At 50.8% G+C, this 21,628-nt stretch overlaps 6 protein-coding genes across 7 annotated transcripts; 2 read left to right on the forward strand and 4 right to left on the reverse strand.

Moving 5' to 3' along the window:
* Positions 1-693: 693 nt before the first annotated feature.
* Positions 694-9,478, forward strand: COCSUDRAFT_37270 (the record flags this gene model as incomplete). 2 transcript variants are annotated; one of them, XM_005645818.1, is made up of 8 exons in its annotated part: positions 694-733; positions 921-1,054; positions 1,154-1,268; positions 1,430-1,563; positions 1,780-1,941; positions 2,404-2,502; positions 2,844-2,924; positions 9,398-9,478. In XM_005645818.1, the coding sequence occupies 8 exons, from the start codon at positions 694-696 to the stop codon at positions 9,476-9,478; spliced, it is 846 nt and encodes a 281-aa protein (XP_005645875.1). The 2 variants fall into 2 exon arrangements, with proteins under 2 accessions (XP_005645875.1, XP_005645876.1); XM_005645819.1 differs by lacking the exons at positions 694-733; positions 921-1,054; positions 1,154-1,268; ... (3 more) ...; positions 2,844-2,924; positions 9,398-9,478 and adding exons at positions 5,312-5,585; positions 5,796-5,926; positions 6,235-6,366; positions 6,746-6,847; positions 7,110-7,268.
* Positions 4,063-4,579, reverse strand: COCSUDRAFT_83506 (hypothetical protein; the record flags this gene model as incomplete). Its single annotated transcript, XM_005646205.1, has 2 exons — positions 4,063-4,182; positions 4,412-4,579. Coding segments are annotated over 2 exons (288 nt in total), but the record flags the coding sequence as incomplete, so codon positions are not given.
* COCSUDRAFT_83508 (hypothetical protein) lies at positions 7,697-10,036 on the reverse strand (the record flags this gene model as incomplete). The annotated part of the gene is made up of 5 exons (XM_005646206.1): positions 7,697-7,780; positions 8,299-8,468; positions 8,861-8,978; positions 9,451-9,562; positions 9,930-10,036. The coding sequence occupies 5 exons, from the start codon at positions 10,034-10,036 to the stop codon at positions 7,697-7,699; spliced, it is 591 nt and encodes a 196-aa protein (XP_005646263.1).
* A 1,142-nt stretch (positions 10,037-11,178) lies between these two features.
* Positions 11,179-12,215, forward strand: COCSUDRAFT_53964 (ribosomal protein S21e). The gene is made up of 3 exons (XM_005645820.1): positions 11,179-11,295; positions 11,551-11,683; positions 11,883-12,215. Exons 1-3 carry the CDS (start codon positions 11,246-11,248, stop codon positions 11,946-11,948), a joined length of 249 nt encoding a protein of 82 aa, XP_005645877.1. The 5' UTR covers positions 11,179-11,245; the 3' UTR covers positions 11,949-12,215.
* A 717-nt stretch (positions 12,216-12,932) lies between these two features.
* Positions 12,933-14,055, reverse strand: COCSUDRAFT_56557 (hypothetical protein; the record flags this gene model as incomplete). The annotated part of the gene is made up of 4 exons (XM_005645821.1): positions 12,933-13,010; positions 13,310-13,420; positions 13,715-13,888; positions 14,041-14,055. The coding sequence occupies 4 exons, from the start codon at positions 14,053-14,055 to the stop codon at positions 12,933-12,935; spliced, it is 378 nt and encodes a 125-aa protein (XP_005645878.1).
* Positions 14,056-15,671: 1,616 nt separating this feature from the next.
* COCSUDRAFT_56558 (hypothetical protein) lies at positions 15,672-19,988 on the reverse strand (the record flags this gene model as incomplete). Its single annotated transcript, XM_005645822.1, has 9 exons — positions 15,672-15,856; positions 16,222-16,369; positions 16,984-17,169; positions 17,408-17,479; positions 17,782-17,931; positions 18,359-18,547; positions 18,846-18,938; positions 19,504-19,642; positions 19,966-19,988. The coding sequence occupies 9 exons, from the start codon at positions 19,986-19,988 to the stop codon at positions 15,672-15,674; spliced, it is 1,185 nt and encodes a 394-aa protein (XP_005645879.1).
* Positions 19,989-21,628: the final 1,640 nt, after the last annotated feature.

Raw genomic sequence — 21,628 nt, forward strand, 5'->3', positions numbered from 1 at the left:
GCAGACGTGACGCGCTGAAGCAATTCAGGGTAGGAGTCCTGGGATGGCCCGTACTCGTCTGCTATGCGACTGAGCTCAAGCAGCTGCTGGTGATTTTAGAGGTGGGATGCTCGCACCCTTCGGGGATGAAGACGTCATGCAAAGCAGCGATTCTTACCATCTATTTGGTTTTGTTGCAGGTATCAATGTCTTGCGCAACTTACATTACAAATATGTACTTTTTGTGATGTTCACATCGATAGTTCTGTCGTCACAGCGCACACGTTGTCAGTGACACTGTCCAACTGCCACATAAACTGCTGCATGGTCTCCATAGCGGCACCAAACAAAGCAATATACTGGACTCGAATAAACTGCACAGCAGGGCACTCAAACACGAGATGGCGCTCATCCCCATGGGCAATGTAAGCAATCAACGATAAGAAGACGGCAGAGAGACTGTTGCTAAAAATAGGCCACAAGTTCTTCGATGAGTCATTTGCGTCATGCGAAGCAGCTGACGAAGAAATCAAAGGATAGCCTTGGGGATCTGAGTTCTCAGAAATCTTGCATCGAAAGGAAAGTAGAGAAGTGCAAATTTCCACAACACAAGAAGGGGCGCAGTGATCTTCCAGGATCTAACTTTCTGTCTGTGCAGCTGTTCGCCACTATCCCTCCGGTTTTGGCGCTGTCTTGTCTATCAATTTTCCCAAGATGTCGAAGGAGGTCGATGAATTTTTCAGGGATTGCCCAGGTGAAATTACAGGCGTCATAAAGGTTGTTCAGCAGTTCATCGACAGGCAGCGAGACAGTTCAGGTGGTCGTATCCTTCTGTGTTGTCCTTGCCACAATATTACGGAAATGTCGTGAATTTGGCGTATATTATTTATGCGTGCTTACTTGAGAAGGGCGATCGACCTGCTTTGCCCTGTCTTTTACAGGACATCTACTGAGACCCATAGTATGTGTAACCTCTGGCGGGACCACCGTGCCCCTGGAACAGCATTGTGTGCGTTTCATCGACAACTTTTCGGGAGGGACCAGAGGAGCTCTATCTGCAGAGCAATTTTTGCAGGTCTTGCTCTTTGTGGCCTCACCGCCCTGTGCGGCCTCTTCAGAGCTGCTCTCTCTCATGCAAAGCTATAATATTTGACCTGCAGACTTCCTGTCGCAGGCAGGATATGCAGTAATCTTCTTGCACAGACGGCACTCCATACAACCCTTTACGAAGGGATTTCCTAGCGGCCAAATACTGGACTTCCTAACAGATGTCCTGGAGCCTGATGCAGGTCCTTTTCTGACATCTGAGGGGCCCATGTCCACTCTTGTTGTGGCACTGCAGTCAACACAATGATAGCAACTCCACAGTCTTCGAGTATGTCCTGCTAGGCAGTGGTGGGGCTAGTGAGAGCAAGCAACTCTGAGGGGCTGTCATTTTGGTGCTCTGCAGCGCCACTGCATGGGGTGCATGTAATGGAGAGTGCCAGCGAGCTGGTTTCTGACTGCGTCTCACGCGCAAAGGAGGCTGCTGCACAGGGCGTGCTGCTGAGAGCACCCTTCGAAACACTGTTCGAGTACCTGCAGGCAGGACCTTCACCTCTTGAGCATCATGCATGCTGGTTGTCAAATTTGATCGTTTCCTGCCTGCATGCAATGTCACCTTGATTGCATGCCGAAGATCTCGCTGAAAGATGACAGCAGCGTAGTCATGCATTGATATGCATACGTGCCACGAGCAACGTAAGTTGCATGCCAAGGGCTACTTGATCTCAGAAGCTGATATGTGATGTTTTGGTGCAGAGCCTGCGAGTGATATCTGAGGGTCTGCGGCCGTTTGGGCGTCGCGCAGCATTCTACCTGGCAGCGGCAGTGTCTGATTTCTACATCCCCTGGTCGAGCATGGTTGAGCACAAGATCCAGTCTGCTGACATAAGCGATGGCCTTTCACTGCACCTCCAGAAGGTAACCTCATATTTCCCTCTGTCTTGTGGTGATCAAAATTGCCACGGTGCATTCTGCTTGGGGGTGCCAGAGGGGGGCTGCAGAGGCCCAAAGCACGGCTGTGGATTTGTACATACTTTCACAGGTGTCATGGGGTGCCTCGTCAGCTGGATTCGATATATACTGTTTCTACAGGGCAGATCATTATACTGTAGTTGTCATTCTAAAACCCGCAATGATTTAAAAATTTTGGCCGAAAAGGGTGGATAAATAAGACCCTAACTCTCAAAATATAAAATCTAAGATTATTTTGAGACCAAATTCGAAAAGCTCTCGACAAGCCCAATCCAATGGAGCAAGACCCTGGTACATTGAAATTCAGGAAGGCCACTAAAAATTGCTTTGATACATTTCCCGCACCGCCGAGGGTGCGGGTTTTGGACTATTACAGTAATTCCTTAACGAAAAGGATGTCTGGCGCAGGTGCCGAAGATGCTTGGGGCGCTGCGCTCTGACTGGGCACCGGAGGCGTTCCTGGTCAGCTTCAAGCTGGAAACCGATGACACCATCCTCATCAGCAAGGTCTGCCCGGCTTCAAATGACTACTCCATCTTTTGCTGCGTCACTGCTTATCTATGACAGGAGCCTGCACCTCACACTGAATCACCTGCCAGAAGGCTTCTGCAGAAAGGGAGCCCTCCCATCTCACCTCAGTCCATCTCTCCTGGAGGTCTCTTGCTGAGCACCATGGCTTCTGCTGCTCACCCAACCCCCTGGTGCTATTCAGGGCACTCAAACGGGGCTTCTGTGTAGATTCAATTACAATCGCCCTTCGTTGAGAACAAGACAGCAAGGGGTTGAAGTTCTTCTCTTTGATACCTGTTTTCTGGCCGTCCTGACTAATTCTGCTTGTGCTTTGGCAGGCCAGCAAGTCCATTGCGCGCTATGGAGTGCATGCAGTGGTGGCCAACATACTGGAGAAGCGAAAGGAGGTGGTGCATCTTGTGAGGCCAGCCGCCTCCTGTTCTGGCGCCTGCCAGGCAGCCGCCAATTCAGGCGCTGGCCCTGAGGGGTCGCTGGAGGGTGTGCAAGTTGATGAGATCCTCCGGGGTGATGAGGCGTTCATTGAGGCGCCGCTTGTGTCGCGCATTGTACAGTTGCACAAGGAGTATCAGCAAGGCGGCACATAACCCTGACTGGATCAAGCCAGCAAGACATACGGGGCATTGAGAGCGCCAATTTCAGGAGAACGAACTGCCTCGTGGTTTATATGCAACATACAAGACAAGTCTAGACTGACAACAAAGATGCCAGGGATTTTGGGGGTTCAGATTGATATCCTGTTCTGCATGCAGGTCTCTGATTTTAGTGTGTGGATAGGACATACCAGATCTGTGCTGCACATTGATTGACTCTTAGACTAAGCCATAATTGCGAACGCGCCGGAGGATCATTGCATTTGAGAGAGCTAACATGCTCGATAGTACAAATGCCACATGGCAGCCCCCAGAGAGTTCGGTGTTGAGCTCATGCACCGGCTACAAGGTATTACACACTCAATTGCATGATAATGCCTCAGAGCATGACCAAACATTGATATTTAGATGGCGCAATCTAGATCCCCCGGCTGGCGGGGTGCGGGTTAAATACTGAGCACCGTGCCCACGGTTGATTGGGTCTTGCTTGGATCTGGCGAGTCCAACAAGGGGTAGGATTGTGGCAGCCTTTAACTGCAGCTTGTCTGCAGGACGCACCTTGCCTCTTGGCAGGAAAAGCGTGTAAAAAAAACTAGATCTAGAAGTCCTCCCCTTGCATCAAATCAGATGAACTCAACGAAGTGTTCTGAATCAGAACTTCTTGTTGAATTCTGCACTCATAGCCCTGGTGCCCAGCTCTATAATTGAGCGGAGCAGTAGAGGTGATCAAACAGGGGACTTGCAGAATGCCTGGATTTGCACACGGCACGGTCCCTGGAATAAGAAACGATTCATCCTGCATTTTCTGAAGAGCACAGGACCTCTTCCAAAATCTCGTCCTGCACAGCACAAGCACCCTTGCACACATACCCTTGGACTGCTCATTGTGCTTTGCAGCAGATAACAGCAACTGCAGAGCGTTATCAATCAACAGAGCTGGACTCACCTCTTCAATGACCTTGATTCTGCAGTCACTCTGAGGCTCTGCAACGCACATCAGCGCATAGCCTTTCTCCTTTGCTGTCTCATCCAGCATCCCAGCGCTCTGATCTACCTCGCCAGAGAGCTGCAGACCAAAAACCAGTGCTATTGATCAGTAATGCACCATGAAATACAGCTCGAGGCATGCATGGGGGCACCATGCAGACAATTGCATGCGCCAAAGCCTGCACTGTCCAATTACAAATCTGCATGATGTGAGAACACTGTTGATGGTAGCAATTAGCCATTCCAAGGATGGGACAGCCCAGCTTCCATATTTTCATTTTAGCTTCCGTGTCTAGGCCTAAACTTACCAGTCGAGCTGGGCACGTCATGCAGACTCCCATTTTGCAATCGTGTGTGAGTTCTATTCCCTTGTCAAGGGCTGCCTGCAAAATTGTCTCCCCTTCCTCTACAGTGATCGTCTCTACACCTGTCTGTGTGTCGATGTCTACTTTGTACGCCCGAGCGCTGAACATCATTCGGCGACCACTGGTGCCAGCACATCGGCTCTGGGCTGCTCTGTGTGAGTTGGGACTTCCTGGCCTCCTTGAACAACTAAGCACGGATTTCAGAGCTAAAATCTTAGCCATTCCGAACCAATCTTTTTATAAAGTTCAGATATCAATATTCGAGCAATCACACTTTAATAATTTTCTTGGTCTGAATGCGGAGACAACTTCAATCAGGAAATTAGACACAAAGTACATTGGAATTGTTTGGCCCGTAGCTGCCTTTATCTGGATTGGGTGCACTTTTTGGTTCGGCCAAAATATCATGAGCTCTCGGCAAAACTTACTTCCTCCGCAACATTCCTTCATCCGACGAATTGCGCGAGTTCTACCCTGATTCAACCACCACCATCTGTCGTATCTCAAGCTTACTCAAATTTGCTTTGCAAAATCTGCTCTTTCCCGGATCGACAATAGCTGAGACATGCTGCGCACTCCTGGTCTCAGAGCAGGACCACTGCAGATAACATCAAGTCGTCCTTCCCATTTATGCAGCACTTTCAGACCAAAGTATAGAATGACAGCAAATCCGCCTTGTAGGGGAGCAAGGTACGGGCCAGCACCACTGCCTAGCTCCACGTGTACTCCCATGGTCCTCGTCCAATTCTTTGTTTGTAAGGAAAATATCAGCAGAATAGGGTTGCTTTTTGTTGCAGGAGGGAAGCCTTGATCACGAGCTGCTCCTTGGGACAACGCACAGCCATGGCAGCTGCAGTGCTGTCCCTCCTTGCAACCTCCTGCACGCCTGCGACAGGAGCAATGCCCGCATTCGCCCGCATGTCCATAGACATTGCGGAGGCATCAGAGGTGGAGAGTTCTGCTGAGGCCAGCACCTCAAAGGCGCCTATGCCAGTGTATTTCGGCAATGGCTGCTTCTGGGGCAGGCAGAAGGACTTTGTGGATGCAGAGAAGGCCCTGGGACGCTCTCCTGAGCAGATCTCCTCAGTTGTTGGCTATGCAGGCGGCAGGGAACAAGGTGAGACCTTGGTCACCTCATGGCAGCAGGGTAGCTGCTGTTGATACGTTTGTCTGCCCAAAGCGGCAGCATCCAAGGAAGATCGGTGACTTAAAATACGCAGCAGCTGAATAGCAGCAGCCAGCAGCATTCAACATCTATGTGGCATTTGCATGCAAGGCGCATGCTCCTGGAAGCTCCCTCCCTGATTTGTTTCGTTTGGCTGTCCAGGGCCGAAGGGGCGGGTGTGTTATTACTACGGCCCAAAGAGCACAGTGTACGAGGAGCTGGGCCATGCAGAGGTGGTGCAGGTTCAGCTGGACCCTGACCAATCCCAGAAGGAGATGGAAAAGCTTGCAGACGTGCGCACCATTCCCCTTGACGATTTACTCTTGAGGAGTATATCACAGGGGGTTCCATATCTAAGTTGAATATGGAACACCCTGTTCATCCCAAGGGCCCTAATGTAAGTTAATTAGACGGTCCTGGCCATCAACCATGCAAGGCACATGCCATGCATTGACACCACTCTGTTACTGCATCATGGTCGGCACCGTTGCTCTACCCTGCTCTCATTGGTCCATGCGATGAGCTGGCCATGTGCATTGTAAGTGCGACAGTGCTTGACACAGTATTACTGACAGAACTAATGATTGTTATATGGGTGCAGGTGTACTTCAGCCAGTTCAGGAAGACCCCATTTGGGATGCTGCGGCTGGATCCCCAGGATGCTGGCCCAGGGTACAGGAATGTCATAGGCATTCCCGGCGGCGTTCATTCTCCCCTCTTCAAAGTCCTGCAGGTGCGCTGCTTTTTGAAGCTTGGGAGCTTGAAACGGAACTTGAAATGGATACATCTATGTGCAGCGCGCTCCTCATGATCCAGAGGCATTGGGCATCAATAAAGAGCTGGCGCTTTGTGGAGACATGCAATAGCATCAGGGCTGCGTGGGACAGTCATCATACAGCAAGGTTTCTTCTTATCAGGAGCGCAACACGCTGTTATTGCGAGTGGGATTATTACTACGAAGTGGGTTCGCAGTTGAGCTGCATGTACACATCTGGCGATGCACTGTCAGGGCTGTCGTGAGGTCAAATCACAACAGCGCACCGATATAAAAGTCCACATAACAATTGATTGGCAAAAATGGAGTAGCAGAAGGATTCCCACTGTGCTTGCAGGAGCGGAATGTGCACAAGATGAATCTTGTAGAGGGCGAGGGCAATGCCTTTGTGGATGGCAGGCCGCTGGAGGATGACAAGTTCAACACCGTGCATGTGCTGGTGAGTCAGTCTTCCACCAGCTTGCCACATTCTTGTCTCCAATGCAACCAGTGCAATCTGCTGTGTTAGCTATCTCTGCATGAGGTCCTTGTGTACTACATCAACTCTGTGCGTTTGTATGAAGTAAGTAGCAATCTCAGATCTTACCCCATCATGTACTTCATGAGTCACCCCTGATGTGACCACCCCTGTTTGCTGGCAGGGGCTACCTTTGAAAGTATGATTGGTCAGGGATGACCTTTTATTGTTCTGTGCCACGCAGGACTCGGACAAGCTGCCCTTCAATCTAGCGGAGATGTACCACCAGTTTCACAATGGCATCGGCGTCCCATTCCCAGCCTCCTACACCCAGGACCTCAAGAGAGTGTCTGAGTCAGCCGGGTACATCCGGGAGACAGGCTGCCCAGAGTACCCATTTTGATGCCTGCCTCCAGCACTGCCAGTTTAAATGTTTCAGAGTGGCAGGGATAAAAAATACCTGATTCCAGCCCAGTGATTGAATTTCTCTGAAATCATCGAATAGAACTGGGTAGGGTACGTTGGTACCATCACAAAGTTTGCAGCGGGTGTTTTGGCCATTGTTGAGACCATGAGATGGGCTGCCAAATGGAATGCCACAGTCAAAAGAAGCGCCGCAATGATTGGCAAATCACTTCTTTAATACTGTGCGGTGTCTTTGCAGTGCCCATTATGTGTCTTTCATACCGGCATTTCAGACTTGACTGGATGTCTATCACCCACAAGCACAGCAGTGCACCTACTGATCTGCAGGCGGATTGGTCTGGTGATACTATAAGACACCATCCGGCATTTACAAACCTTCAAGTTTTTCGAGTTCAAACGTGTGTCCTACTGAGGCGCGCCGGCATACACACAGCCTGCCTGCTGCACCGGCTGCAGCACGCTGATGTCAAAGCCCAGCGCCTGCGCCTCCTGCGCAAGTACACAAGCTATCAGATGCCAGCACTGTACCGCAACAGTGCTTCAGACTGTTGAGCAGCATCTGTTTTACTAAAATATTGTCTTATTCCTTAAGCGTGGAATATTCTAGTGAGATGCACCTCACATGAACCCTCCCAGCATGAGCAGGAGAAAAGCCGTGGCAGGAATTTGTCTCAGAGATGTGCTCTATTTGACCGAGAAGCCTAACAAGCCAGGTAAGAGAGCACACGCGTCGCCCAGGCGTAAGCGCCACTCAGATTATCAGCAGTGCACAGAAACATGCTTGCGTTTACTTGATTCAACATGCCTGATGCATGCACATTGTTGTCGGAGAATTTTAGATGGGTATGTGCACAGAGCGTGACGCATTGCCCAAAGTCCGGACGCACCCTCGGCGGCAATGACTAACATCACTGCAGAAGGGGCGTTGTCACTTGGTGACTAACACAAGGCAGCCAGTGAGGCCTTGCAAACTGCGCAAAAGCTGGTGAGCCCGAGAAGAGCGGCACCTGCAGCATGAGCTGTAGGTTGGTGGGGTCGGCGGGGATGCGCGAGTATAGCCAGAGGCCGATGTTGCGAGTCTGCACTCGCTCCAGCAAGATGTTCGAAGACCCCGTGCGGCAGGCTCCGTTCGACGGCGTTGTCGGGGCCCCCGCGCTGAGTATGGCCCACTGGTAGCCTGATCAGGTGCAGGAAGTAGTCAGCACGGAAATTACTAAGCAATTCTCTGCATCTGTTGCGCCATTGCAGTGTGTGCTGTGGTTTTGATGCTTTCAGGCAGATCTCAGGCAGTCTCTCTGCCGAAATGCCAATCTCATTGGACAGCTTGCATTTGTAGAGACACCGGTATGCACGTCTTCCCTAGCTCAGTCTGCAAAATTTGAGGCACCCATTCACCCAACCCGGCGCTCGCACGGCCTTGTGTGTCTTGCATCCCTGGTTGAAGTGCAGGGACTCCAATACCACACACTGAGCGCCAGGCAAAGGAGGTAATCCTGCATCCTAACAGCAGGGAGTGCTTATTTTTCGAACAAGGATGAAATTGGGGATGTTGTATAAAGAGAGGCGCACCTCTGTAGTCTGGCTGTCCTGGTGCGCTGGGTCCAGCAGCCACGATCCAGGTGGAGCCCAGGGTGTCAAGGGGCACGTCCCGAGCAGGGTCCAGGGGAATTGGATCGGGCACTGCCACCTGCGCACACATGACTGAAGCCATTAGTACCTTGCAAGGATCGCGCACGGCCACCTGTGTGCTGGGACACACAAGGTGAATTACCAACTACCAACTTGCGAAGAAATTTACGTACTCCCTGCCCGTTGCTGTCTCCCATGCTAAGCCTACTCTCTGGCCTGAATACACGACTCAAGTAAGCATGCGTAGCCGTTACAAGCTCCAGACACATGCAAATGGCATTTAGTTCTTTCCAGTGAGACAGAGACTCTCTGACTGATGAAAGGAATTACGAGGTGGAAGCAAGTACAGCCGTACAAGGCTCCAGACAAATGCGCCTATCATCTATCAATCACATGGGACGGCAGGACGAATGCATGCAGCACCTCGATGCTGCAAAGAACAGTGCCTCAGCATATCGTACAGCCTTCCAACTCGAGGGGCATCCAGCTAACAGCCTAGAAAGAACGCAGTCGAAAATGGAGGTACCTACCTTGACATGGCCGGTGATGTTGAGGTAGGGGTATGGGAAGTAGGGCCCAGTCGCCCAGGATGCTAGCTGGGTCTTGTCAGGGATTCGCGCCGCCCAATCACTCCTCATGAAGCTGCACTCAGACACCCAGCCATTATTACAGTTGGGCAAATCCAAAGCCAAAGGCCATAGGGCATACACGCAGGGCGTCTGTAGCCACGTCTGCGGGGCCTACACAAGCCTGCAGCCTTAAATTGTCTGTGTCTGCGCAACTGAATCTGGTCAGATCAAGATGTGGCAGGGAACAACATGCACGGCTGGGTGTGCTTTGATGGATTGCCGACACAGTGCAGACATAGCAGCAGAGCACTCCCTGGACAGCATGCAGGTGTGGGCAGGCTTTGATGTGTTGCTGATCCATAGCAGACTTTGCAGCAGAGCATTCCTCGGCCTGGCATGTTTGAGGCTCTGCAGAAGGGAGGGGCAGAAATGTGGTGCACCTGATGCCTCCTGTGCCCAGCTGTTGGCCGTTGGCCTGGTACAGATTCGAGTAGTCCTTCACCAGAATGGGCTTCTGCGCTTGCAGAGGAGACACATCAGCGAGCATGAAAATTGTGTTTTGCTGCAATGGCACATCGATTTTGCAATTTGATGACCTGCCCACGCGATGCAGCGTGAGATAGTTGAACTTGGCTTACTGTGGAGCAAAGTGGGACAGTGACTTGCCGAGAGGTCAGTCGAGTCGCTGGGCGTGTATAGGGTCCGTACACAGTAAAGGGTCGAGACGGGTTGGTAGAACGTGGGTTGCTGCAAACCATGAATACCCAGTCAGGCAACAGAGCTGCACTCACAAGCCGTCAAAAGCGTGAGAGGTGCAGCTTTTGTGCAGATGACTGAAAATGTGGGTAGCACTGTAGCACACACAGAAAGATGGTCTAAGATGTCTGAAAAGTCATGAAAGATGGTGTGTCAGACGCACCATTGCCTGCGCAAACCAGGGGCCTGAAATGAAGTTCTCAAGGTCGAAGTTTTTTAGTGGGGCAAGGTTTGCAGGCGGGCAGCTGGCTTGTGATTGCAGCAGTTTTCGTCGGCCGCCGACTACTTTGGATTTCGTCTGATATGTTTGGCCGTCATCCCTGAATGCCTGCGGTCAATATGAGCACCCTTACTTGTGAGCATCTTCAAATGCCTTGCCACAGACTTTACAAAACATCCCACTGACGCTTGCATCTTAGATGATTGTGTAATGGTGGGTGATTTAATGCAACTGTTCGCATTTGTTTTTGAGAAAGTGTCGAAGAAGCCATCGTTTACCCAAAGTGCACCCATTGTTGGGCTCACCTCTTGTCTAGGCAAACTATATTGTGGCATGTTATGGAGTCCCCCGTTCTTCTCCAAGGCTTCACATGCTAAAATCTGTACAATGCATATGAAAGTCATGGCAATCGACATTGCTCCTCTGCTCGGTCTATTCGTCATGGGCCCTCTGCCTGAACAGCTCGCGGGCTCATCCGGCTCAGCACTGCCTCTTGACGCAGCCGTCACTTCCATAGGAAACTTTTCAGGGCCCGATTGTCTCCTTGTAATCTGCACAACCGCATAAAAACCAAGCATTTGTCAACATCGGACTTCTGTCCGGAACCTGGTTTGCGTGCGAGCCAAGATAGGCTTAATCAGCATGTGACTTACACGTGCGATGGAAGCCGCCGCTCACTAGGGGAGGTGTTTCTTGAGGCGCAACAAGAGCAGAAGTAGACCTAGGTGCCCCTGGAAAGCATCACGCGCTGCCAAAGGATAAAAGCAAAGTAGTGGAAAGATGATCAACGACGAGGGAGAGACAGTTGACTTGTATATCCCCAGGAAATGGTACAGTTTCTTATCCTGCTGATGCCGTCAGCAAGCATACCCTCAGATTGGTGCTAGAGGAAATGCCTCGAGGTAGCAGAGTGGACGTTTTAAGATTGGATTTGGAGCTGTACTGCTGAATCGAGCTATTTTGACAGTGTTCATCATCCTCAGTGGTTTCAGTGAACTCTTTTCATGTCTGGATTGTCCTTTGAGTGCACGGATGACTTCTTCTAGGTTGCATCTTATGATGTTATGCTTTTGGTGCCGGTGCAGCTCGTGGACTAACAAGCTCATCACTGCAAAGGACCACGCCAGTGTGCAGATCAACGTTGGCCACCTCAACGAGGAAGGCGTGTTCAACGGCGACTTCACAACATTTGCTTTGGCAGGGAACGTCCGTGCCATGGTGCGCATCTGGGATCCTTAACAGAGCCTTTATGTTCTGTGCGGTGTTTCCTGATGCAGGCGGGTTCTCTACCGCGTTTCTATGTTCTGTTATTCATTATCATTGGACATTGATATGCAACCCTGTCGGGGTCTGTTATCTAGCAAGACTGGTGTGTTGAGGTAAGAGCTTTCAAATGATAACGCTGCGGGTGGTTCAGGGCTCTGGAGACTCCGCTGTGGACTCTCTCTGGAAGAAGAAGGCAGAGACCTCTAAGCAGCAATAAGTGCATGTGAACGCTCGGGGGCTTCTCAAGACTCGGCCGATGTGTGGCGCTGTGACGGCTGCGCAAAGACAGTGTGCCTGGTAGCTCAGCTTGGCTTGGCAAGGCTTGTGCTGTGCGACTAGCGTCCTGCACTTGTCAGCTCCGGACGTGGCCATCAGGCAAAGTCGGAGAGACTCCAATGGTGTAACGTCACGTGCTTGCTCTTCTTTGATTCGCGATGCTGATTCATGCTGATGCTGGAAACTCACCGTGCAAATTTTCAGGAAGACCGGAATCAAACTTCTGTCTGTCGGCCCAAGCAAAGACCTTCTGTTCTCGCGCAAACTTTGAATGCATCGCTGCATTCCAAAAAATATTCGGTTCAGGTCAGCCAAAACTCTGGACAGCCACTCCAGCAAATGACAGAGTCAGTCTCTCTTGAATAGCAGTAGCATCCAAACAATTGCTGACACAGGACTGTTCTTCACAAGGGCACTCAATATGACAGGATGGCCCCTTGCGCTGCCGGTTGAATTAAAAGACCCTCAGGAGAGCCCGACTTAATACACGTTCTTCATTGTCAACACCATCTACAGCCTCAACCCATGCTCACGAAGCGCAGTCACACTTTGACCTCACCAACTCATCTCAGTGCTGACCTCATTTATGATCTCACATCACCCTTAGTACGGTATTTGCTCTGCCACCTAGAACCCCCATATTACAGAAAGTCTGCGCTACTGATCTGGGCCTTGAGCCTTCTGGGGCCCTCATCTGTCTGAACTCTCTCCCTCCATAACCTCTCGCAGGACAATCTCACAATGGTAGCTCCCATTGACCCGCACTTCAGATGGATGTCTCTTGCTGCTTTCCACCTGACAGCCAGCTCCTGCTGACCATGCAGAAGGCCTGTTCTAGGAGCTAATGTGGTCTCCAGCGCAGCAAATATCTCAACACCACCCAAAAAACACCACGCCTCAGCTGAATATAGAATCGCCACCGGGCTCAGATGTAGGGGCGCAGCGCGGCATATATCCCCCGCCACGAAGCCACACTCCAAAGCGATGCAAAAATCACCTCCAGCTGCAGCACGAGCACCAGAAGTCAATAGCATAAACAACATCCAACACGTTTATTGCACAGGATCATGCCAGTCCTACACTGCAAAGCTAGGTTCAAGTTGACACGAATGTAGAGCAGTTTTGCCATCTGTGAAAGCTGAGCTTGCCCCAAGCCCAAGCCTTCCCATAAACTGTCAAACAGCTGGAGATGGGGTCTGTGGGGCCAGCTCCGTTCTGAATGCCGGCCTCCCAAAATGCCAAATGGTGTACTCAATGGTTCGTTCGAGATTGTGAAGGCCGTGCATGTGAGGAGTGCGGTACCTGAGCTGGCAGCTGCGCATCGCTGCTGTGGGAAACCAGCACTGCAGGGTCCAAGATGTGGTGAGTCACCATGGATGCGTAGCTGGCTAGCACTGTGGGCACAAAGAGAGCCTGCACACAAGGACACAGCCACCATCAAACATCAGCGTTGCCTATTTATCCCTTGAGCCAATAGTGGAGCTGCAGCCTGCACTGTGGGCGCAGAGAAGGCCCCGCGCATAAGCGCATAATTAGCCCATCATTCCCTCAGCCTAAGTCAGAGCTACATGAGCTGGTCCATGTTGTCCAAGATAACATATTGATTGCGACGATGTCAATTGATTGTCAGACAGGGTAATTTGCCAAAGGCAGGGCAATTCTATGTACAAGGAATGAGACTGAGAATGGGAAGGAAATGAGGCGCACCCAGGTGACAGCTGCAGAGAAGCTGGCAAGGATCATGGCTGTCTGCTGAGCGCCAAAGACCGTGCTGGGCGTTCTGTACCTGTAGTCACCCTTTGCCACCGCCACGCCAACCCATGCCAAGATCGTGACTGTGCAGTGCAGTCCGCAGACAGATAAGGGAATTCGCTCGCTCGCCTGCAGGTGCATTGCAATTGCGTCAATGCCGGTCATTTGCATGCCCTGTGTGCTTTGCATTTTCTTGAATGCTCACACTCACACAGGGAAACTCACGCAGGATGGTGCACTTTTATGCAGAACGTGCAAGACGAGACACCATCAAGGCATACCAGCTCTGTTGCCATCAGGGTCAAGATATCTCCCCAAGCCATGGTAGTGTCGAGCACATTCTTGGACTTTGGACGCCTAGGGCTCTTGTCAGAACCCCATAAGAAAGCCGTGGTTGGATGGCTCAGGTTCTTCCTGCTTTGTAGCCTGCAAGATGGGCTCGATCTCCTGAAGCATCGAACCTTGTTCGACAGACTTGCAAGGCTACTCAGGAGCAACCTTGAGCTTGAATCGCCAGTGCCTGCGTCACATCAGAAGATTGAGGACTCGCATGCAGGTACAAGATGGGACGATGCACCTAAGAGAAAGAGATGGCAACAACCCTTTGTCCTGGCGCGCGCAAAGGACTTGCGATGTTCTCGGGCAGTGTTTGTATGCGATGCGTACGGATGATCACTCACCTCTATGGACACCCGATTGGAGAATTTGAAAATCTGCTGCCCATCCAATAGAGCTGGTCTGCATTTCAGTGCAGGAAAGCGCTACGGATCCTGTCTTCCAAAGCCAGGACTTGGGAGTGGTGGAGCCTGATCTCAATCTGTACGGATCTTCTTTTTAAATTGCCCGTTTGTATGGCAAGTCGTTCTCCGTGTTCTTTATGTAGGACGGGAACTTAGGGATTGTCGGAGACCCCGATCTGAAGTCGAATTCAGTCAAACGAAGCGACGACACCTGAAGCCTTCAAGACACTGGTGTGAAATGAATTCTGTGCTCAATTAATGGAGGAGCACGAACGTTTCGCGTCGGATATGTGCAATCTCCGCACATGCATGCACATGGCAAAAGGCCACGACTGCGCAACGGCGATTTCATATCACCCAAATAGGTAGAGCATTGCATAGCATTCTACCAAAAGATCAGGGCTGTTAAGCTTACACAGAGGCGACTTGGAATCCGCACACCGCAGCATGTTGGCACAATCCTGCCGCCAATATCTTATAGTACCAACGTGTGCAGCGGAGCTGTCTGACTGCGCTGCCTGCATGCACTGCATGCAGTGCTAGCACAATAATAATACATACCAACATGTGCTGAAGGCATAACTTGGAGCACTCTCATTATATCTGTCAATTCTGCCAATACAAGTTCAGACACTCAACTGTGCCCTCAGTATGGCTACTCAGCCACTGCGGCAGCGCATCCTCCTCCTAGATACTATCGTAGCACCGTCAAAGTATTCTACAATCCGTCAATGTGATCCAGAATGTTGCGATGCATGCGCATTGCCTGCATGCTCGGCCCACTTTATTGCACACGGATGAACGCAAGCTTTGTGGTTCAAGGACACAGAGCAGCAATAACCACCATCAAACCACGGCAATCAACACGGATATCCAGTGGGACAATCATCGGGGCGTCTTGGAATGTCAGACACTGTGCTTTCCTTGCAACACTTGGCAGGCCATGTTGCAGACATCCATGGACCCAACTTTAAATAGCAGTTCTCTGGAGTCAATTCATCCGTCGAGACATAAGTATTTCAATACTGGCTGTCTGGCATAATGCAGGTGTCATCAGCAATGCCTAATGAATTGCAGTTGTCACTGAACTCTCCCCTAGTCATTGAGAAGCACTCACTGACGGCAAGTGGTGAGTCTCTGGGAGACAGAAAGGCAAGTGGTGAAATGTCTCCCTAGCTGTCAATAATGAAGTAGCTCGCATCGGTGCTGTCAAGCTTGCTTGCCACGCTGCCCGCCCTGCTGGCAAAGCGTGCATAGCGTGACACAGCCTCGCTGATAGCCTCAAAGTCTGGAGCCACGTCCTGGTCTCGCGCCAACGTTGCCTGCACGAAAGAAGCCCCCTCCCGATAGTTCACTCCTGCACAGACAGCGCCTGAATTAGATACCAGCGGATGCTGGCACAGGCAGCCTGCACTGAGAGCGAGCGCCATGAATAAGAGGAACTGTAATTCACCAAAAACAGGTGCAACACCACAATGAAAGTTCTGAGGCAATGCATGTACATGCAAAGTATAGAGACTCCTCAGCAGGTGAAATCTGTGCTTTAAGCACCCAGACCTTAGTCCAGCAAAGGGGTGTTTCGCTGCCCCGCAAATCAAGCACTTGAGCAATCTAAAAATCTAGTGAACCTTGGATCTAGGGGCCGTACCGGCGGGGTGTTTTTCGAGCTGCGAGGGTTTGCAGCGCGACTCATTGTTCAAGTGGATCTGGAAGGGCAGATACTCTTGTCCTGGCGGTGGGGATGCCAGAAGTACTGGGACGGCCAAAACAGGAGGCTGGGGTGGGAAAAGCGGCAGGGGAAAATCTCCAAAAAGGCTGACCCCGGCCGCATGAAGTATGTGTTCACCAGACCCGCTCCATGCACCCCCACCTGTTCACAAAATGTGAGCCGAGTTTGAAATTTCACACCCAAACTTAATGTCAAATCATGCAGCTCAAACTTGATTGCTGAAGATCTGGTGAAACAGCCACCATGCTGCTTCCAGACTCCGTGAAACTATTCTTGATCATGGCTGCAAGAGCGTGACCAGGGAAAGAACCACTACAATTTTGTGCCCTAAGGCTGTTTCAATCAATTGCTGGATGGCAAAGTGTGGAATAATCCCCTCGCCATAAATATGTCAAGTGAAGTCATATAAAGGCTGCACTTGAGCTGCTGAGAGTGGCACTGAGCGCAATATGTGCGCGATATCATTTGCAACGAGATGATGTTCTTATATGAGGAGCATCAGTCTATACATATGTGACAATCAGGACAAAGTTCTTAGAGCTACGCACCACCTTGTTTGCATGCACTTTTGGGGCCAGAACAGTACTAGAATTGCCGAATATTTTACGGAAAGCAGACACATGAGAACTTCAGTGAGTTGAAGATGGGCAGTGACAGACTGCCCACAAGACCAAGGAGCCTCAGGTGGCTTCCAAAAGGTCTTTTAATGTAATAATAATTGTAATTCTTCAAGGGGTGAAGGAGTCATTTCTCACCAGGATGTCGATGGTCTGCAGCTCTGCCAGAAGGCCTGTGAAGTTGCCCACGTCATCAAAGCTCACAGCCGTACACTGCACGCTTCTGTTGCGCGGTGCTTCTCCCACTTGCAGCTCGTTGCATCGCCTGATCAGGTCCTTCAGGTTGAGGATGTGGCGCGATTTGGTGCGCTCTATGAACGCCACCTGTCAAGCAAGAATGATATTTTGAATATGCTCAAAAATGCAAATTGAATATGCTCAAAACGCCACTCTCATTACAAGAATGATGCACCCTTGGTGCAAAGGGAACCAAAATTAAGCTGCCAACGTCGAGCATGCCCGTGTGTGCTTGGCAGTTTCTGCAGTGCAAGTTTCAACTCAGCTCAGACAATCCGGCTTCTTGTCACGATGGTGGTTGTCTGTGGCTTTGGCTGGCACTTACCTTGATTGCAGTGCCAGCCTCTCTTGCCATTGATGCATTGGCTTGCTGTTCGCTCAAGTGGTGATTCACAATCTGCACATGAGCAAAGATATGCACTCAGCAGAGCACCGAAAGGAGTCACGGATGCTGAGTCAACAAGGTGACGGGATGAATGACTGGACACTCATTTATTTATATGCAGGCATGCACGCCTGATTTTTATTGCTTCAGTGAAGCGCAGAGCCTATTTGGTACCAATTAAGGCATAGGATCAGCTCTTGGGTTGGCTGGAAGCGATGCATGTGACTGGCTGACTGACTAATTGACCGAATTTCTGGCCGAGGTCCCCTCAGAGAGGGGTAGGAAGTGCACAAATGCCAGAGAAGAGATCCTACCTTTTGGCCAACCCTGGTTGGCTGAAGCCCGGCGCTCCAGTTGCCATCAGCTGGCTGGTTCCACAATCCCTGCAGATTGCAGAACAGCAGACGCTGGAAGCAGCGGCTGCCGGCCCTTGTTCTTGCTGACACATCAGCCAACGGTGTGACCTGCAGGAGTGGACATAAGACAGTCTTGTTATAGGTCAAACCTCAGGGCCCAAATATGGCATATTGCATGCACGCGTGCCAGGTATGCCCCGATGCATCCCAGATTACCCCGATGCCTTTGCAGGATGGAACGCCGTAGCGTCCTACGGCAGCTACCTCTCTTTCCTGGGAGGGTGAGTGACTCAAGAATACGTGAGGAGTGCCCAAGATGTCAAACTCTGGAGTACAGAGGGCAACGCATCTAGCAGAGTGGAGTCACTCTGTGCAAGCCAGAAAGCCATCCCAAAGAGATTTTTGAGTGATGACCAACCGTCTTGAATGTCAAGTGCTCAGCGCAGGCATGCATGGCAAGCCCACTGGCACAAAAAAGAGTATCTTGCAGCACTATCTTCTCCTCCAACCTTGCGTGTGGAGTCCTGAATCTCACCGGTGGATCCGTCAGCGGCGCAAACCACCACTGGTAGAACCTTGGCGGCCGGAGACCGTCCAAAACAGGCACCAGCTGCACACTGCTGTCAATCACGCCCTCTCGCAGCATGCGCTCAAGTGGCAGTACACTGTTTAGATAGACGTCCGCTGGGTTGAAGGGCCACCACGGCCACCAAACCAGAGGCACCTGCGAAATTCACCCCTCTGATCAGAGAAACAATTTCGATAGTGCTTGCAGAAGCTGCCTCATCTAACAGCAGGCCATACCTCTTCCACCTGTCCTTGCTGAATATCAGCTATTTGCAAGGCACCTGACATGGCAAATTAAGGCATCCGCACAGATCACACTGCTCTTCCAGAACTTGAGCTGATGGTGACGAGGCTGATACGTTTGAATGAAGGCATCTGCACAGGTTGAAGCTTTGGGGGCAGTGCAGCGTGTTCTGGAAGTTCCAATGTCAGCGGCGAAGGGGATGGACTGCCACCTGGCAGGCTTGGAAGGTGGGTGACTGGATGTCCGGCGGGTCAGCGCTGGAGTTGCCCCGCTGCAGGATGGGGAAGAACTGAGTCTTTGCCCCCTGCACAAACCCCGATAGTACCCCTGCTTTATAAACCCAGCAACTGTGCCATAGAAAAACATTTTCTTTGCAACGCCATGAGCAAGCCATGCCTACTTGCTGGCAACCGCAGAGAATGCATTGTGGGCTGGTCTTGAGATCAGAGAAGCAGACAGGATTTGACATCCCAGGGGAACCCCTGGAATTACTCTCATGCTTCTGAGTCCTGGGACGGTGTTCTGGTCTGCCCAGAACTCTCTGCAGACCAACAGCCAAATTGAAGTAGGCAGATCAGAAATCCCTGGGATTGTCTTATTATTTTTATTACCCGCGTTTCCTGCCCATAGGCAAGGTGCGTTCTGCAGACAAGCTGCACTTAAGGGCTGCCACAATCCTACCCCTTGTTGGACGCGCCAGATCCAAGCAAGAGCCAATCAATTGTGGGCACGGTGCTCAGTATTTGTACCGCCCCCCGCCAGCCGGGGGATTGTCTAGAGACATTGAATTGTGGTGTCTGGGCTGCAGTGCACTTCTGCGGAGGCACTGTCAAACCCTGGTAGCAGAAGAGGGAAGAACAGCATCTTACCCGGACATTATCAGGGAAGCCAGGGATGTTGTGAAAGCTCCCGTGGTCGAATATCAGCCCCTCCTCAAACCCCTCTCCCGGCTGCAGCCTCTTATCGAACACAATGAATCGGTTCTGCACTTTGCACAGAAGGCCCTCTCTGTCAGCAAACCAAAGAAAGCACTCACATGCTGCATGTCAGTCCAATGTAGGAATACAGGATACGTGCCTAGCTGCCAGTCTGTCTGCCAACGCATGGGCTAATGGATACCTGAGCCTGAGTCCGAAGCGTTGAACAATGCAATTGTCTGCGCTAGTCAACTCGAGCAACTGGCAAAGCTACACTGCCCAGTGCAAGCTGCAGTCAAGAGCATGTTTTGATGGACAGGACAGTACATCCTGTCAAGGATGCTACAGTAAAATTCCCTGCAGGAAGGGCGCTGGAAGAACTTTGTTCCCCAAATTCACCTGGTCAATGCAGACCTCTTCGCGAGCAAGACATCCATGCTTCTCCAGCTGTACCCAGTCCACGTTCGGAACTGTGCACTCAGAATCTGTAGCTGATTTGCTCTCCGTTTCACTGCTCGCACCCTTCACAGCTGCATTACAGGGCACATGTAATCATATGTGATTACAGGGCACATTTGTTACACTGGGCAACATGAGCCTGAGAGTATGAAAGTAGTCAGCTGCACTGCGCTGCTGACATACTGTTGTCTTTGCAGCAATGCGGAGCTGTTTACCTGTTGTTGATGTGTTACCTGCCCTAGGGCTGGGGTATGGAATTTGATTGAGATCCTGTGCATCATGAGATGTCCTGCCATACTGGACGCTGCGGGACTTGGCTGTGAAGTTGGAGACGAAAGATAGATCTGGCTTGTAGTCCTCTTCAAGAGTCGTAGACAGGACTGTATCAAGTTGTTTGTCTACAAACTGCTTCCTCTCTAGCGTCACTGAATGGAAGCTGCTGCCAGCACAGGATATCAGTCAATTGACGTGGAACAGGGGCAAGGATCGTCGAATTTATTTCACGCAGGCTTCTCCAGACCATCATAGAATATTACGTGTACAGTCTCCTACCTTCCGTGTGGTGTCAGGGAGACGTGAACGTCCGCTATTAGAAAGACGAGAAGCGCTCCAGTGATGAAGCATAAGATGCCGCAACTCGACCAATGCATCTTCCCTTAAGCATCAGTGTTATCTAGACGACCTTGATGCCTTTAGACCCAAACATAGCGTGCTTGGGTTCCTCAACGGAGCTGCCCAGGTTGCGACAGCTCCCTAGGCTTGTCAGGAGGATATCATGAACCAGGACATAAGCTTGTCTCAATCATGCATAGTATTCTTAGGTAAGCATTCCAGTACTTAAAGCATGCAGAATCCCATTTATAACACCGAAATTGATGATGAAGACTAGCACAACCGGAACCTTGGACGAAATATGCAACTTCCGTTAGAAGAGCAGTAGATTTCGTCGCACCAACGTCCTGTGTACATTCACCAAGTCCATCCAGTTTGGTATTTAAAGCCTCGAGGGACCTGTTCAGACTCGTCTTGGCCGCAAAATTTGCCCAGACTCGGAAGTGGCCCTTACTAACCTTTCCATCACGTGGATGCAACATGACGCCCAATGCATGTCGGCAAAGTGAAAATTTGCAGGATTCAAGTTATGGCCTCCTCAAGTTGTCAAGCGCCAGTGGCTTCGTTGCATACCAGATGCATGTGCCACGCTGGTCATCATTGCAAATCTCATTCTCAGGATGATTCACCATCAGCATGCTATAGGGCTATACTTAGCGCTAGCACTTGAGAATCATCTGGCTTCTTTCAGAATCATAATAGAAAATGCACAAGATGCCAGGTGCCACGGCAGCATGCCTGGCTCATGCCAGCACTGATAAGTCAATTGCATAGCACCTCAAATGCTGATCGACATGACAACGATCGCTCACATGAAAACCCTCGATGCTCAATCTCAATACTTCTGCGGTTATGCAACAGCAATGCAACCTAGCCGGCAAAACCGCGTTTTTGGCCAACCAATGTCTGACTGTTACCTACTAGTGCAATCCCACATCAGCTATTTACTCATCGCCACCCAAGATCAGCTGAAGTTTTGTAGCCTGCAGGCTGATTAATCTTCACA

Source organism: Coccomyxa subellipsoidea (assembly GCF_000258705.1).
Source record: "Coccomyxa subellipsoidea C-169, whole genome shotgun sequence".
Taxonomy (NCBI): domain Eukaryota; kingdom Viridiplantae; phylum Chlorophyta; class Trebouxiophyceae; family Coccomyxaceae; genus Coccomyxa; species Coccomyxa subellipsoidea.